The sequence below is a fragment of the Ursus americanus genome, chromosome 4 (genome assembly GCF_024610735.1).
Source record: "Ursus americanus isolate L20-20 chromosome 4, mUrsAme1.1.p, whole genome shotgun sequence".
Lineage (NCBI taxonomy): Eukaryota > Metazoa > Chordata > Mammalia > Carnivora > Ursidae > Ursus > Ursus americanus.
Genome location: NC_142130.1, coordinates 22,268,249 through 22,282,740, shown reverse-complemented (window position 1 = coordinate 22,282,740; position 14,492 = coordinate 22,268,249). Strand labels below are relative to the sequence as shown.

General features: G+C 40.6%; 1 protein-coding gene across 7 annotated transcripts in view; it reads right to left on the bottom strand.

Annotated features, from left to right (window-relative positions):
• MAP3K13 (mitogen-activated protein kinase kinase kinase 13) overlaps window positions 1-14,492 on the bottom strand; it is a 162,064-nt gene that overhangs the window by 28,789 nt on the left and 118,783 nt on the right. For all 7 annotated transcript variants that reach the window (XM_087861469.1, XM_087861470.1, XM_045776633.2 and 4 more), the window contains 3 exons: window positions 8,379-8,562; window positions 3,996-4,187; window positions 553-711 (listed from right to left, as the gene is read on the bottom strand). In XM_087861469.1, the coding sequence (XP_087717595.1) occupies window positions 553-711; window positions 3,996-4,187; window positions 8,379-8,562 (535 nt within the window). The remainder of the gene's footprint in view (window positions 1-552; window positions 712-3,995; window positions 4,188-8,378; window positions 8,563-14,492) is intronic.

Below are 14,492 nucleotides of genomic sequence, written 5' to 3'. Positions count from 1 at the left end.
ATCTCAAAGGAAAAGCTGATAAAGATTTTTAAAAGGCCAAAAAATAAAAAAAGCGTAGCTCATAGGGAATGTTTACTGAAAGGGCAAACAGCCCTATTCTACACTTCGAATAGCTCTAAAGCACGTAACCGTATCACAGCGAAGTGTATCACTGATGCACACAGCGATGGTCTGAGGCACCAAGACTAGGTAAACTTTGTTTAATGTATTTTATTAAGAAGGTAAGAATTATGTAATATATTTCTCAAAGACTTCTATACTAGATGCTTCTTTAAAGTAAACTTTCCATTTTCCAGAAAGTTCAGCATATTCTGTGAAGGTCTCCAAAACTGATGATTTACTAAACAGACATTCACCCTAATTCCCCTCTCAATCCTCCTCACCACTCGCATCACGACCCTGAGTAGTACCTCAGACAACAGGAGACTGAAATCAACCAGCGGTGAGTAACACTAAAGAATATTTTGGGAAAGGAGAAGTGTTGGAGGAGGAAAGGACTCAATAGCGTGAAGGAAGAAAGGCTTTCTCGTCGGGACGGATGGCAGCGCTCACCATATATCAACTTTTTCAGAGACGGGTTCATTGCGTATCACCTCTGGGGCCATCCAGGCAACTGTGCCGGCGAAGGACATCTTGGTACTTTTGTCACTGAGTTCCTTAGATGTGCCAAAATCTGAAATCTTTACCGCATCTGTGTGAGTCACCAAAACACTTTAAAAAGAAATAAAGAGAACATCCAGATCATTAGTACTAATACAAATCACGGCTGTAATTGGCAACCGCGCGTGCTGCCTCCTACCTTGTGGAATTGGAACTGTGAGTTCCAATACACGGGGGCATTAGTGGTACGCTAGCCAGAGCATCGCTCACACGCGTGAGGCCGCACAGCACCGTGGGCTTTCTCCACCTGGTCTCATCCTGCCTCCAACACTTGCTAACTCTGTGACCACTGAAACGCTCGCTACCTGATTCTTCTAAGCCAGTTTTCTCATTGTAAGATAGAGACAACTCAGGTCCCAGTAATCTTACCCATGATTCCAACGTGCAGAAAACTCTGAATACGGTGTATAGATATTTTCTCATCTATATCAAGAAAACTCAGGTTATTCATCTGTGGCTCATTACAGAGTGCTGTTCTAGACTTTGCTCAGGATGTGAGGTAATGCACTATGTTTCCTTTCTGAAATCCTCCAAGAGTTTTCGATAAGGACTGATGGGCCCATAATAAAGGCCTCATAGAATTTTCACTTGAATTAAAGAAGATAAGAGATGTAAAACACCCACGCTCAATAAATATTGGTTTCCACCCTTGCCAGTCTCAGACAAACCACTAAAAATAACACTTCTTTTAAAACCACTGTTTAAATGATGTCAACTAAAATCACACATGGGACCATGACACTAGGGATTTTTACATAAAAAGGCTAATAAGCATGCTGGAATTCGACCAATGTTGATATGGAAAAGCTGAAATAAATTTAGGCTGAAATAAATTCCACACAAGTCATCTTTGCCTTTTCATGGTATTTATCTGAAATGTGACCTGGGGAAAATTGCTTTTCTAGCCTTAAAGATGAATACAATCTGGTACCAGTCAAATCCACAATATTAATATACTTACAAACTAGACTGAATTCACTTGAAATAACCTGTTTAGAACTTCAGAATGTTACTGAGTTAGGTTTCAGAGGCTTAATGATATAGAGACCTATTTTTCTTAAGAAGAAGGCTTGATATTCCTATCAGAACTGAGGTGGCTAGAAAACAGAAAACTTCTCAGTCTCTCTCCTCCCTTCTCTGAGCCGGGGACTTCACATTTGTCCCTCTCCCTGCCAGTGTCACACGGCTCTCTAGTTACCAAATGGCTCTGCTTACAACTGCTATAAGGATATCTTCATCCACATCCCACCGCTAGTTTTGCACCTGTTATGTAAAATTTACATACTTGGGAAATTTGGATTTAGTGGTGTTAGTCTTGGTGAAAATGCATAAGGATTTAAGTATCATGGGATATCTGACATAGTTTCAGAGCTGATAACATCATTTACCCTGAAAGTCAGAAAAGGTGATAAACACCTAGAAAGAAAAACACTAGAAGCTTCCTCTTCTGCCTCTTTGTGCTGCTCACTATGAGACTTCTTGGCATAGCAAGAGGCAACGGACACGGGGAGAGACTAGAGGGCACACGCAGTTAGAATTTGTGTAAAGATTTCTCTGAGACAAAGCTGGGGTCACACAGCCTAAGATTAAAAGTAGGTAATGAAATCTCCCTTTACTGCAAGCCAGACTGATCTTTGTCTTCTCAAAGTTAGCTTGAACCCAAAGAGGCCAAGGCTGCCGGAACTTCAGGGGAGGACTGATAACAGAGGGAAAGTCTTATTGAGTAACTTATTACCCTAATCTTTAAATGACAGGAGTTAAAGAAAGCAGCATGTGATTTTATACATTCTAAAACTTCCTGACTTCTTCCTCTACAGTAGCTCTCAAGGGGAACAAAGTGGTTAAGGAGACCATTCGAAGAGGTCTTTGGCAAGTATTTTGTGTCTTTTGTGTGTCCGTAGTGGATGACAAAAGCAACATGTTGTGTAAGAATATGAGCAGATGGAATAAAGACGATAGTAAGTTTATTTGCAAGTAAAGCAAGGAGGGGGCTGTTCAGGGACCTAAAGACTAAGATAAGCACTGCTGAGAACCAGGGTGATAAACAAGAGCTGCTCTGAAGTTTACAGTCGAGGACTGATTTGTATCTTCCGAGGACAGGAGGCAGAAATCATTGTGAATCCCTCACCTTCACACGACGAGCAGGATGCAGGCAGGGGCTTTGGGGCTAAAAGTTCTGGGCTCAAGTCCTAGCTCCATGACGTCGGGCTCTGAGCCCTCATTTTTCTTTTTCTTTTCTTTCTTTTGTAGAAAGGGAGAAGGGATGGGGGGTGGGGCAGAGGGAAAGGGAGGGAGAGACTCTTAAGCAGGCTCCGCGCCCAGCACGCAGCCTGACGCAGGGCTCCATCCCACAGCCCCGAGATCAAGACCTGAGCCGAAACCAAGAGTTGGACGCTTAACCGACTGAACCACCCAGGGGCCCCTCTTATATAAAATAAGAACAATGCTTGTTGCAACTACCCCCACACAATTTGTGCCAACATCAAAGCAGATGTGATCGTGGATATTAAAAAAATACCATAAACCATGACATGTTTTTGAAAAAAGATTAATTCCTCTCTGCTGCTCTAAACCAAAATGTGACGAGAAATAATAAAAAAAATGTTTAAAAACAGGAGCTACAATGAAATACACCATTTATTCAATTCCTTTGTTCCCTTGATGTGGTTTGGGGAAGTGAATAAACACTCCTCTTAAAGTGGTTACTGACAGCCAAAGAATCATTTTGAAAACATCACTAGAAACAACTGCTTCTCTTAAATGGCCAGTTTATATGACCTTATGGACACTGTGAACCTTGTAACTATTTATTTCCTTCTTTGCTTAGACTCTAGGAAGGCCAAAGCCGAATCTACAGTCCCTCTCTAACAACTGTACAGAATCTTGTGCAAACCTTTTGTAAGCAAGCTTTAGTTCTAATGTTCTTATTTTCTCTTTGCCTCAGTCTCTCATTCATCCATTTTTATCCTATTGTATGCATTTCTGAAACTCAGTTTTTAATACAACAAATCAAGCCTTCAGATGGGAAAGTTTGGCAGTGATTACTGGGGATGATGGAGAGTGAATACTTCAGTTCATAATGAATCTGGTTTCACAGCTGCACAATTAAAAAGCAACGCAAAAGGAAAACTAGTGTCAGGTGCTGAGAGCTATCTGCCACATAGGTAAGTAAGCTGGTCAACAATAATCCAAAAAACACGCCAACAGAATTACCCACTGTGCCAATTTAAAGTGAACTGAAAGTATGATGTTTGAAAACTTGAACCGTGCTTGATAAAATTCCCTTATTTAAAGCAATAAAACAAAATAGCTGAAAAATGAGCTCTGAAACTCACTTAGGTGATTTGAGATCACGATGAATAATTTTATGGAGGTGCAAATAATTCATTCCACTTGCAATTCCCGTGGACCAGTCCACCAGCAATCGAGGTGTAATCTTCCTGCCAGCTCGCAAAACCTCGTAGAGTTGTCCGTGTGCACAGTATTCCATGATGATGCAGTAACAGGGGGCCTGAGTACAAACACCCCTTTCAAGAAAACACAAATATGTTCATAAATTCACACATACATATAAGCATTCCTGTATACACATTTTAAGAATAGTTAATAAATTTGATGTTTAAGACCAGTTCTCTACCCGTGTTATTTTTAAAAGGCGTAATCTTTCTCGATTCTTCAGTTACCATTAAAACCCCTCTAGTCTACAAGCTTCTCCATTATGCATAGGGACAATTTTAGTTCACTTTGTTCATTCCAGATTATCTCTACGTTGTGCTGTATCCGGTACTTTTCTCTGGGGCCATTCCATTCTGGGACAAAGAGTACATCTCCTGAGACTTGTACAGGCCAGGTATTGTGTTGTGTTAGATCATTAAGAGTAATTTAAATATCTTCTTTTTAAAATTAAATAGAAGGTTTTATATATAGGGTACAGAAAGAGAGAATTCAAATAAAATGTTGCTTTTTTACTATTAATTGTCATATTGTAAATTAGTCACATTTAAGATAACTAGACTGAGGACCAAAAAAAAGAGTCAATTTTCTGTATTATATAATCTTTGAAAAACATTTCTGTTTACAATAAAAACAATGTCATACAATGTAACATATATCTATGTGGTCTATATTTCCATCAATTCCTACAGCCCCCACAAAACCTTTCCTGATGATTCCAGTCCAAGAAGATCTTTCTCATCTCTAAATTCCTCTACTACACAAGAGCCATTCACGTTTTATATGCAATTTTCCTCTCCCCATTCAGATCATAGGCGCCTTGAAGGGAAAGGTTTTCAGGTTCTCTTCTTTCTACCACGAGGCCTATAAGTTCACAGCAAGTCCTTGACAAATATTTCTTAACTTCCCCTTAACTTTCTTTGCTGCTAAACCCTTTGCACAAACATGCGTAGATGCAAGGGGTGGGAAGAAGGGAACTAACGTGGAAGAACTTCTTCTCTTTGTCAGGAATGTTCCATATTTATTTAATTGTCTGATTCGATCTGCCCCAAACCATTGCACCATACGTACGACCTCTTCCATTTTTACGGAACGTGACCTGTCCTAGATGATACACCTGTGACAGAGCTTGGATTCAAAGCCTATGCCCTTTCCACTCACTAGGCTACATGCCCCTCCCTCTGTGCTTTGGAACTTCTGTATACACAAGCATACTGGGGATTCCTGTATCAACGTTACCTTAGAAAAGTGATAATAATGAACTCTACTCACACTTTTGTTCTGAAGATAAGAGAACAATTATCATACGCAATTCTCGGTATTCCGTCTCTTAATAGGAGGTATGCCTTCTTTCAAAACTCTCTAGAGGAGTTGAGCATATCTATCTACAAGATGCCCAGCTAAAGTCCTCAGCCAGCTACCAACTCATGTCTTCTCTCGTAGGTGGCTGTAAGCGATGAGAGAATGAAGACGCCATAGCTTGCGATCATGGGAAAGTCCTATAACAGCAGCAGGTTATGAAGAAGTAAAATCAGTCTTCATTTCCCCTGCCGTGATATGCCTGTCAAATGCCACAGAGTGATTCCTATTACTCTCCTATCATTTTCTAAGCTACCTGGAATTCTCGTCTTCATTTCTAAAGAAAAATTTTTTTCAAGTTCCTGTTACTTGACTTTTAGGAGAACTTGGCGGAGCACAGAGAGACCACAACTATAATTAGACAATTTAATTTTCATTACAGAAAAACAATGAAGAGGCAGGAATAATGTAATGTGCTTAAGAATATCACAATAAACATTTGTTTGAAGCTACTCAGCATCCTATTTAACCATGTTTTCACTTGTCGCAAACAGTGATATGTTATGTACTTTTCATCTTTCTTGACGGATAAATGAGAAGCAATCATTCCATCAACCCTGTACCATGACAAGGCTTCTTAGTAGCTATAAATAGCAGTTCTCTAATCACTTCTAATTGCTACCTTTTCTTCCCCTTGGCACCCAATTCCATTAGGAACAGTCAGATTGGGGATTGGGTTTTCCTAAAAGATTGCTTTCAAAAAATTGGACGAAAGAAAATACAGAATTCTTTTCTTTCACTTCCCCTTCTGTACACGGCTCTTACTTTAAAGGAAGCTCTAAGCACAGCAATCAGTATCCAGAGAGACATACTACAATCTACTCATGCCTTCGTATCTTCCAGACGGTCCTGAATGATTCATTGGCCAAGCAACACATGGCACAGACGGCTGCAACCATAACACCCCACAACGCCTCGATAGCATGGTGTAACGAACCAGGGACACAGTCTTACTATTGTTTTCCATGCAGAAGTAAAGACTATTCAAGCATCTTCAGCCTAAAAAGTGGGGCACGGGCATGGCAATACTGGTCCAAAATGTGGAGAACTGCACATATAGGTAGGAGGGTCAGAAGAGGGAAGTGGGGAAAAGGTTGCAAGGAGAAAGAAAAGAGCAAAGAAAGGAAGGAAAAATAAAGCTGCTCACACCCATACTCTCAGAACACATTTCTACCTTTAGTTACGCAGGACATCCTGCTGCAAAGCCCTCGTACCTGGGACGTACAGCCCAGCCCACGTCAGGAGGCCGAGAAGCCACGCTAATCTGTAGACTATTCTGTGTCTCAAACTCAGCATCCTAGTGACTGAAGCTTAAAAGTTTTGTTAAATGGAAGTTAAAGGAAAGGCCCTTCCTTCCATTTAGGATGTAGCCTCTTAGAAGGGATGAGTCTCTCAGTGAAGTAAAATGAAGGAAAGAAGTGAGTCTCTGATTGTCTGGTTAAAAATAATCCTTCTGTTGTCTTTTGAAATGTATCATCTTCGAAAGAGTATAATTAGTCTCTATAGCATTTCATTTTCGTCTCACATCCTCCGGCCCTAACAGGGCAACAAAGGATAGAATCACTAGGGCAACCAAAGCTCTCTCCCATGCCTACTGTACGCATGTCCCTTCCACAAGGAGATCCATCCAATTCATTTAGTATCCCAGCTGAATGCTGCTCTCCTTTCCACATCTCTTTCCTTTTCCATAAAGGGGTCTTGTTTGGGAATCAGAACTCAACATCGACACTCATTTAAACCCATTCTACAAAACCCGTACCCAAGATTTCTATTCCTTACTTTAGGCATATGATTCCAATGAAAAATGATCCCATGACATGTTTACCTTTATAATGAGAGTTTTATCATGAGAGGTTCCCTCTTGGGGGCTGGGCGAAGTTCCTCCTAGTTTCGGGAAGGGGGATTTATAAATTACTCCACTTTCATCTGTAGCTTCACCGGTCCTACTATTTTCCAGGACTGAAATACGTATATATCAAACACACCGAGAAGCTCTAGTTTCTAAACTGTCATTCCACCCGAGGACTAGCTTTCCTGTTCTTCACCTTCCCTCCTGTAGAGCCGCTCATCGCTCGTTCGTCTCAGACTAGGGCACAATCTGTAGGCTGGCAACAGAGGGAGCTCAAGGGAAAGGTACCGGGAGAAGAAATTAACACGGATCTAGAGCTCAGCCCTTTCAGCTTTGAGGACTGCCACGGACCACCTTTGTGCCTCCCCTTTCTCTAGTGATCCCCGCCAGTATGGTGACAATAACAGTCTGAACTAGAAAGATACATTCATACACTCTTGAAAACAAGTACTTTGTGTAATGAACGTAGCGTGTAACTTACTCATCAGTAATTCAGCTGTCATTAGACTTAGAAAGCTGAGCGTTTGGCATTACTTGAAAAGGGATCTGGCAAAACCTGAGGCAGGGAGAAACACTCTGAGGGTGCCTGTCATTACAAGTTCATATTCAAGAAGGGAGGCTAAGAGAAACTAATAAAAAAAATACCTCTCTGTTACACAGGGACTAATTGTTCTATGATCACTTCAGATATCAGCTTTGTGTGCTTCACTGAATTTTCGGATGGGCAGGTTATCTCAGAGTGACCTCCGTCATCCCATTGATAAATGAGGTTGATTCATTAGATATGACTGCTTGGTAAGAATCCATCGCTTCCCTCTCTGTCCCGTGTGCATCCTTTCCAAGACAGGCAGAGCTCTGGCAGAAAGAACTACCAGATTATAAGATCCTTAAAGACATGATCTTCACTTAGTCGTTCTTTGGTGCCCTCCCCAAACACCTAGCACAGTACTAAGTCTATAGAGTATTCTCCGTATGTCTTTCAAAGCAGGAACTCGTATGTAGAAATTGGGAGAAAGAACATCTATTTCTTTAAAAAAAAAAAAAAGCCTTGACCTACTTGAAAGCGATGATGTTAGGGTGCTTCAACTTCCTCAAATGCTTGATATCCGTCTCATTCTGTTCTCTCACTTTCTTGATGGCCACCTCCTCCGCTCGGAACTTGCCCAAGAAGACAGCTCCTTGGGCTCCACTACCCAGCCACTGCAGCTCTGAGATCTCCTCAAATGGTACTTCCCAAGTATCTAGGCACACAAGCGAGAAACAAACTTAGAGAGATCTCGGAATTTGCTCAGGGACCGTTCTACAAGGCCACTCTGAAGGTACCATCTTCAGCATCACCCAAAATGATCTCTACCCCTGGACTCCCACCTGCAACTCACCAAAAGATATAACCTCCCTATGGGTCTTGGTACAATAGATCAGATATTCCATGTATTAATTTGCATCATTTTTAAAAAGATTTTATATATTTGAGAGAGAGAGAGAGCACGAGAAGGGGGGAAGGGTCAGGGAAGAAGCAGACTCCCCGCTGAGCGGAGAGCCTGACACGGGACGTGGGGCTCAATCCTGGGACTCTGGGATCATGACCTGAGCCAAAGGCAGATGCTTCATCAACTGAGGCACCCAGGTGCCCCAGTTTGTATCAATTTTTAACCAATGAAATCAAGCAGAACAGAAATCTCCCATATACTCTCCTCCAAACAAAACATATCTTGACATTCCCATGGCCCCACCTCCTCACTTCAAGCTTGCTGTTCAATCCACTTATCCGTCTCTATACCGCTATCCCTACCCCGTCACCCATTGTAAGTCAGTGTTGTTTTATTCCTCTTTGAATTTCTAGTGCAGATGCTCAATTAATCCTTCCCGAATGAATTTTCAATGAGATTCTCCCAAGGATCTAATTATACACAAAATTTATATTAATATTTACCTTTTCTTGAGTACTTACTATGTGCCAGACACTAGCATAAAGCTTTATATATCTCATGTGTTGATCCTTGCAACAACCTTGGAAGTCTGGCCTTATTGTGGTTATTTATAGATGAGAAAACTAAGACAGGAAGATTAAGTAACCAACCCAAGGTCATCTCGCTGGTAAGTGGCAGAACTGGGCCCAGAACTCAAGAACTGGCTAATTGCAGGGACAGGGCTTTCTCCACTATACCACACTGCCTCTTGTGAAGTAACTGAGAGGGTCATTAGCCGTGATAGGTTTATTCCTATAGATGCAGGATTCTCCAGTTTCTCTCTTTCTCAGAATTGGATTTTCTTTGTGCCAAAAAAGTAACAGGAGTCACTTCTAGTGGAACATAAGCAATAGCACGGAGGACCACAGGGGAAGGGAGGGAAATCCAAAGGGGGAGAAATCAGAGAGGGAGACTATGGACTCCGGGGAAACAAACTGAGGGCTTCAGAGGAAAGGGGGTGGGGGGAGGGGGTAGCCGGGTGATGGGTATTAAGGAGGGCACGTGTTGTGATGAGCGCTGGGTGTTACATACAACTAATGAATCACTGAACACTACATCAAAAACTAATGACGTACTATACAGTGGCTAACTGAACATGATAAAAAGAAAGGAGTCACTTCTAAGTGGTGATATTACTGATGATTCATATTATATTCTTTATCCTTTCCTGTGGGTTTTTTTTTTTTTTTACCATGAGCCTGTACTACTTTCATAATGAATAAGATGCTATTTTAAATAAAGCGCTTCAAAAATTCAATCGATACATGCTTTAATCTCATGGAACTTAAAAAGCAGAATATAATCCATTGATCCTTCTCCTTGTCCCCCTTTTTATCTGTGCATTGTCACTACACTAGTAAGAAATACGCATCAAAGAACGAGGAGTCCCATGGAGTGAGGAGAGGATAATGACAATGTGAAAGGTTACGGGGGATTTTTCATTAGATCACCAATCACTAAAAGGTCACTGTCTGCAGAATACTGAACAGGGTAGTGTTGAGTCAGCTTTGAAGATATTCTGGTCTTGAAAGCAAATCAACTCTCATCTACTATGGTGATGAAGCAGCAGAAAGAGGTCATCGGTACCTAGAAGGGAACTACATTTCCCTCTTCTCTCATTTTCTCAAACTTGAGAGAAAAGAAATCCTGCAGATTCTTAATAAAATGTGGCTTCTCATTGAAACATGACCTTCCGGAGAGGATGACTTGGGGCAGAACAACTTATAGTGAGCGTGTTTGACAGCATAGGTATTTAACCCATTCTTCAGCTCTGAGCAGATTAAAGGTATCTGCTCTATTGAGATCAGATGCTACATAAAAACAAATTTCTCTAAAATACAAATAGTCACAAATACGAAATCACCAAATAAACAAAGGATACCAAGTGAGATGCAGGAGGAAAGAGTTACGGGCTTGACTGCTTTGAGGATCTTTCTGGCTTCGAATGACTGACAAGGCTAAAGTGTCCCACGCAGTCCGACTTTCATCCCTACGGGCTTATCTGTGGGGCACACACAGGACCCAGATATCAATGGCATACTGTCAGAGGGTTTCACTTGTGAGGGGTCCGGTGAAGACCTAGACACAGTGTCACGCTGGCCATGCTGGGGCCAAATGCAAGTACTATTACTGGATTCTGGGGCAAGAACATCCTGGGCAACATTTTTCTGAAAAACTATATAAAAGCCCAAGTTATCCTAATATTTCATATAATAACGACTAAAATTAGACCTCTTTGGGTGTTTTTTCCCTTTTACTCAATCTTCATATACTGTTAAATGCTAGAAACACCAGCAAATATCAGGAAAACAAAAATAAAAGTATTTTATCTGTAATCCCATTCCATATTCAGTTTTCATCTTCTCTTCTGGTCTTTGCTCATATGTATGCAGCTATGTAGAAGTTGTAGGTGACACATAATCTTTTCTACGTTTATCATGTATTCTGTATTCCCTGTGTACATACAGTTTTCATTATAAGCTTTAATAGTTGCTTACTGTCCCCTTTTACCTTTTCTATACTTAAGTGTCTCTGTCTTTTTGTTTGCTGGTTTAAACTGGATACTTTCTTCCTTATATTATTTCCTGAGACCCAGGTCTTAGGTTAAAGAGTGCAGTTTCCTGGCTTTTGCCACCCACTCTAACTTGCCATCCAAAAGGGCTTCGCTAGCCTTTGCTGGCGGCAGTAAAGCACGAGTGTGTCCCTTTTACTGTAACTTTGCCAGCAATGAATATTGTCGATAGTCTTTTGGGTTCTAAGTTATTTAGGTGTAAAGTAGTGTTTTATAAGTTTGCACTGCTTTGTTTTTTTATTTAAAAGATATATTTATCTGAGAGAGACAGAGCCCACGGGGGCGGGGGCAGAGGCAGAGGGGGAGAGTCCCAAGCATCCTCCCCACCGAGCAGGGAGCCCAATGCGGGGCTCAATCTCACAACACAGATCATGACCTGAGTTGAAACCAAGAGTCAGATGCTCAACCGACTGCACCAACCAGGCGCCCCGAGTTTGCACGACTTTAATTGCCAGCAATGTAGAATATTTTCTCCACATTTGTTTAATGCTCACTTCTGCTCTGCATGAATCGTCACATTTATGCTTTGTGCATTTATCTGTCGGGGGTCTCATAGTCCTCATAAATTTGAAGGAGTTTTCTATTTCTTTGACACATACGAAGAGAATGTTTTTTAAAAAGACTTCGTATTTTATTATTTTTTGAACAAAATATTTTCATAGATGCCTGTCATGTACTTTGTAATTTCTTCTACTGCCTCATCAATCTTCTGAGAGTGATCTAGAGCTGATTTTTTTTTTAAAGTTTAACCTATACATTCATCTGGAGGGTTTTTTTTGGTGTATGGTGTGAGGACTGAGGCACATTAATTTTTTTCATGTTGTTATTGAACGATTCCAATCCAATTTGTTATATAATTTTTTCTTTTCATATCATTTTACAATGTTTGTATTACAATTTGTTATACTTTTAATATATACCTATCTCTCTCTCTCTCTCTCTCTCTATATATATATATATTTTTTTTAAAGTAAACTCTACACCCAACATGGGGTTCGAACTCACAATCCCCAAATCGAGAGTCCAGTGCTCTACCAAGCCAGCCAGGTGCCCCTATAATTTATTATCTTTTTTAAGTAAATAGTGTCTATTATGTAGCATTTTTATAAAATGGGAAACACCAAAGGTTGATGATATTATACTAGAGAATAAAAATTTCCTCTGCCAACAGTAGCTCATGCCTGTGTTATTCAGCTATGTTTAGCCAAGTCTTAATTATCCACAGAAAAATAGAGGGAACCACACTGGTAATTCAGGAACAGAGGGTAAAGTAATACTTCAACCACTTTTCCATAAATCTTTTTACTGGAACTAATTATCAGAAGTAAAACTGACTGATGTGATTTAGTCCTTTTTTCCCCATCCCAATGTCCCTGTCAATATCTAGCTGGGAGCCAAGGAATAGGAAAATGACAGAAAAAAGAATGTTAGCAACGAGATGTGCAAAACTGGGGGCCCTGATAACTGACAGCAAGATACTGACATAACAACAGAACCTGGCTGTGTTCACTCCAGGGTTAGTCCCAGACCTTCTGCTTTTATATCTGCCCATTGGTACTCTTCCCCAGCTTCTATCTTCTGATTCATCACTATGACTATTATCTTAATTCCAGTATCTACTGTGATCTCTAAGACTGAGAAAAAGCCCCATGCCCACCCACTTTTAAAGCATAAATTCTCCTTTGTATTCAGACATGGCTATGATAATACTTGCTTTAGGACTGGGAACTATTTGGCAGTAGAAGAGTTCAATGACACATACTACCTTACTTGGACTTCACTACCAACATACGAAATGGGAGATGAAGATGTCATTAAAATTTTTGAAAAATCAAGTGAAGTTTCCTCATAAGTACCAAATGCAGAGACACATCTGTTCTGTGTGCTATCCTTCGGTTGACTGTAATCCAGGATTAAAGATTAGCTCCCTGATCCCAGAGCTGACAAGGAAAAAACTATCTTAGTTTCTGGATAGTGAATCTCTTTCACGGCCCTGGCAACACCAGCCCATAGTAGGGTAGCCTGTCATCTGTTGAAGAGTTAGGCAGCCATAAGCTGTCTTGTAAGCTTAAGCTGACCAGGCCTGTTTCTTATTTACTCTTGAAGTAAGCCTTTCTGACAGTAATCAATCAGAAGACAATTAAATACAAGTTTACAGGACACTTTTTAAAAAAAAAAAAATTGTTTTAAGTAGACTCCATGCCCATTATGGGGCTTGAACTCATGACCCTGAGACCAAGACCTGAGCTGAGATGGAGAATCAGACACATAACAGACTGAGCCACCCAGGCACTCCCCCCAAATTCTAAAGCTCCTTTTGACAGACACATAGGATGTGTCTGTTGTCCCTTTTTATGAGCCTGAACCTCAATGCTGCATTTCGATCCCGAGATCTCCAAATTACCACCAAAATAATTATTAGACTGGACAAGTTAAGACCCTAAAAGCCAAATGCAATTTTATCATGTAAACAGATATTAGCAGGTTTTGTGTCTAAGCAGAGAAGAGGGAGCTTTTTAAACAATAATAAATTAAGGGTGGTTATCTCTGGGTTGTAGGATAACAAGTGATTTTTTTATTTTCCTCTTTGTGCTTATCTTTATTCCCAATTTTTAAAATAATAACACTGTTTAACATTGAAACCCCCAACCTTTGTGTGACAAGGAACAACTTTTTAATTTCTTGAAACCTTAAGACCAGAGAGGGGGAAAGAAGGGCGGAATGTGCAGTGTGGATGGGATGGGAGGATGTATGAAAGACAGTGAGACGGAGAGACAGACAGACAGACCAGCCCCAGGGACTGACAAAGAATTTCTGCATGGAGCAGGAATGGATGCTGTGATTGACAAATCCTGGAAAGTACAGCTGGGATCAACTGATTTATCAGCAAATCCCAATATACTCATGGGGAAAGGGTATAGAGGGAGGGGCTGGTATTGGTTTAAGACAAACGATTTCAGAAATAGGAATAATAGAATGCACGAGAAAAGTGGTCAATGGTGACTGAGGTCGACTGGCTGTTGTGGAAAAGCTGTCAACAGTCTCAATTGAAAGATATGACTATATATATTTAATTTGAAGATTTTTATTTATTTATTTGAGAGAGAGAGAATACAAGTGGGGAGAGGGG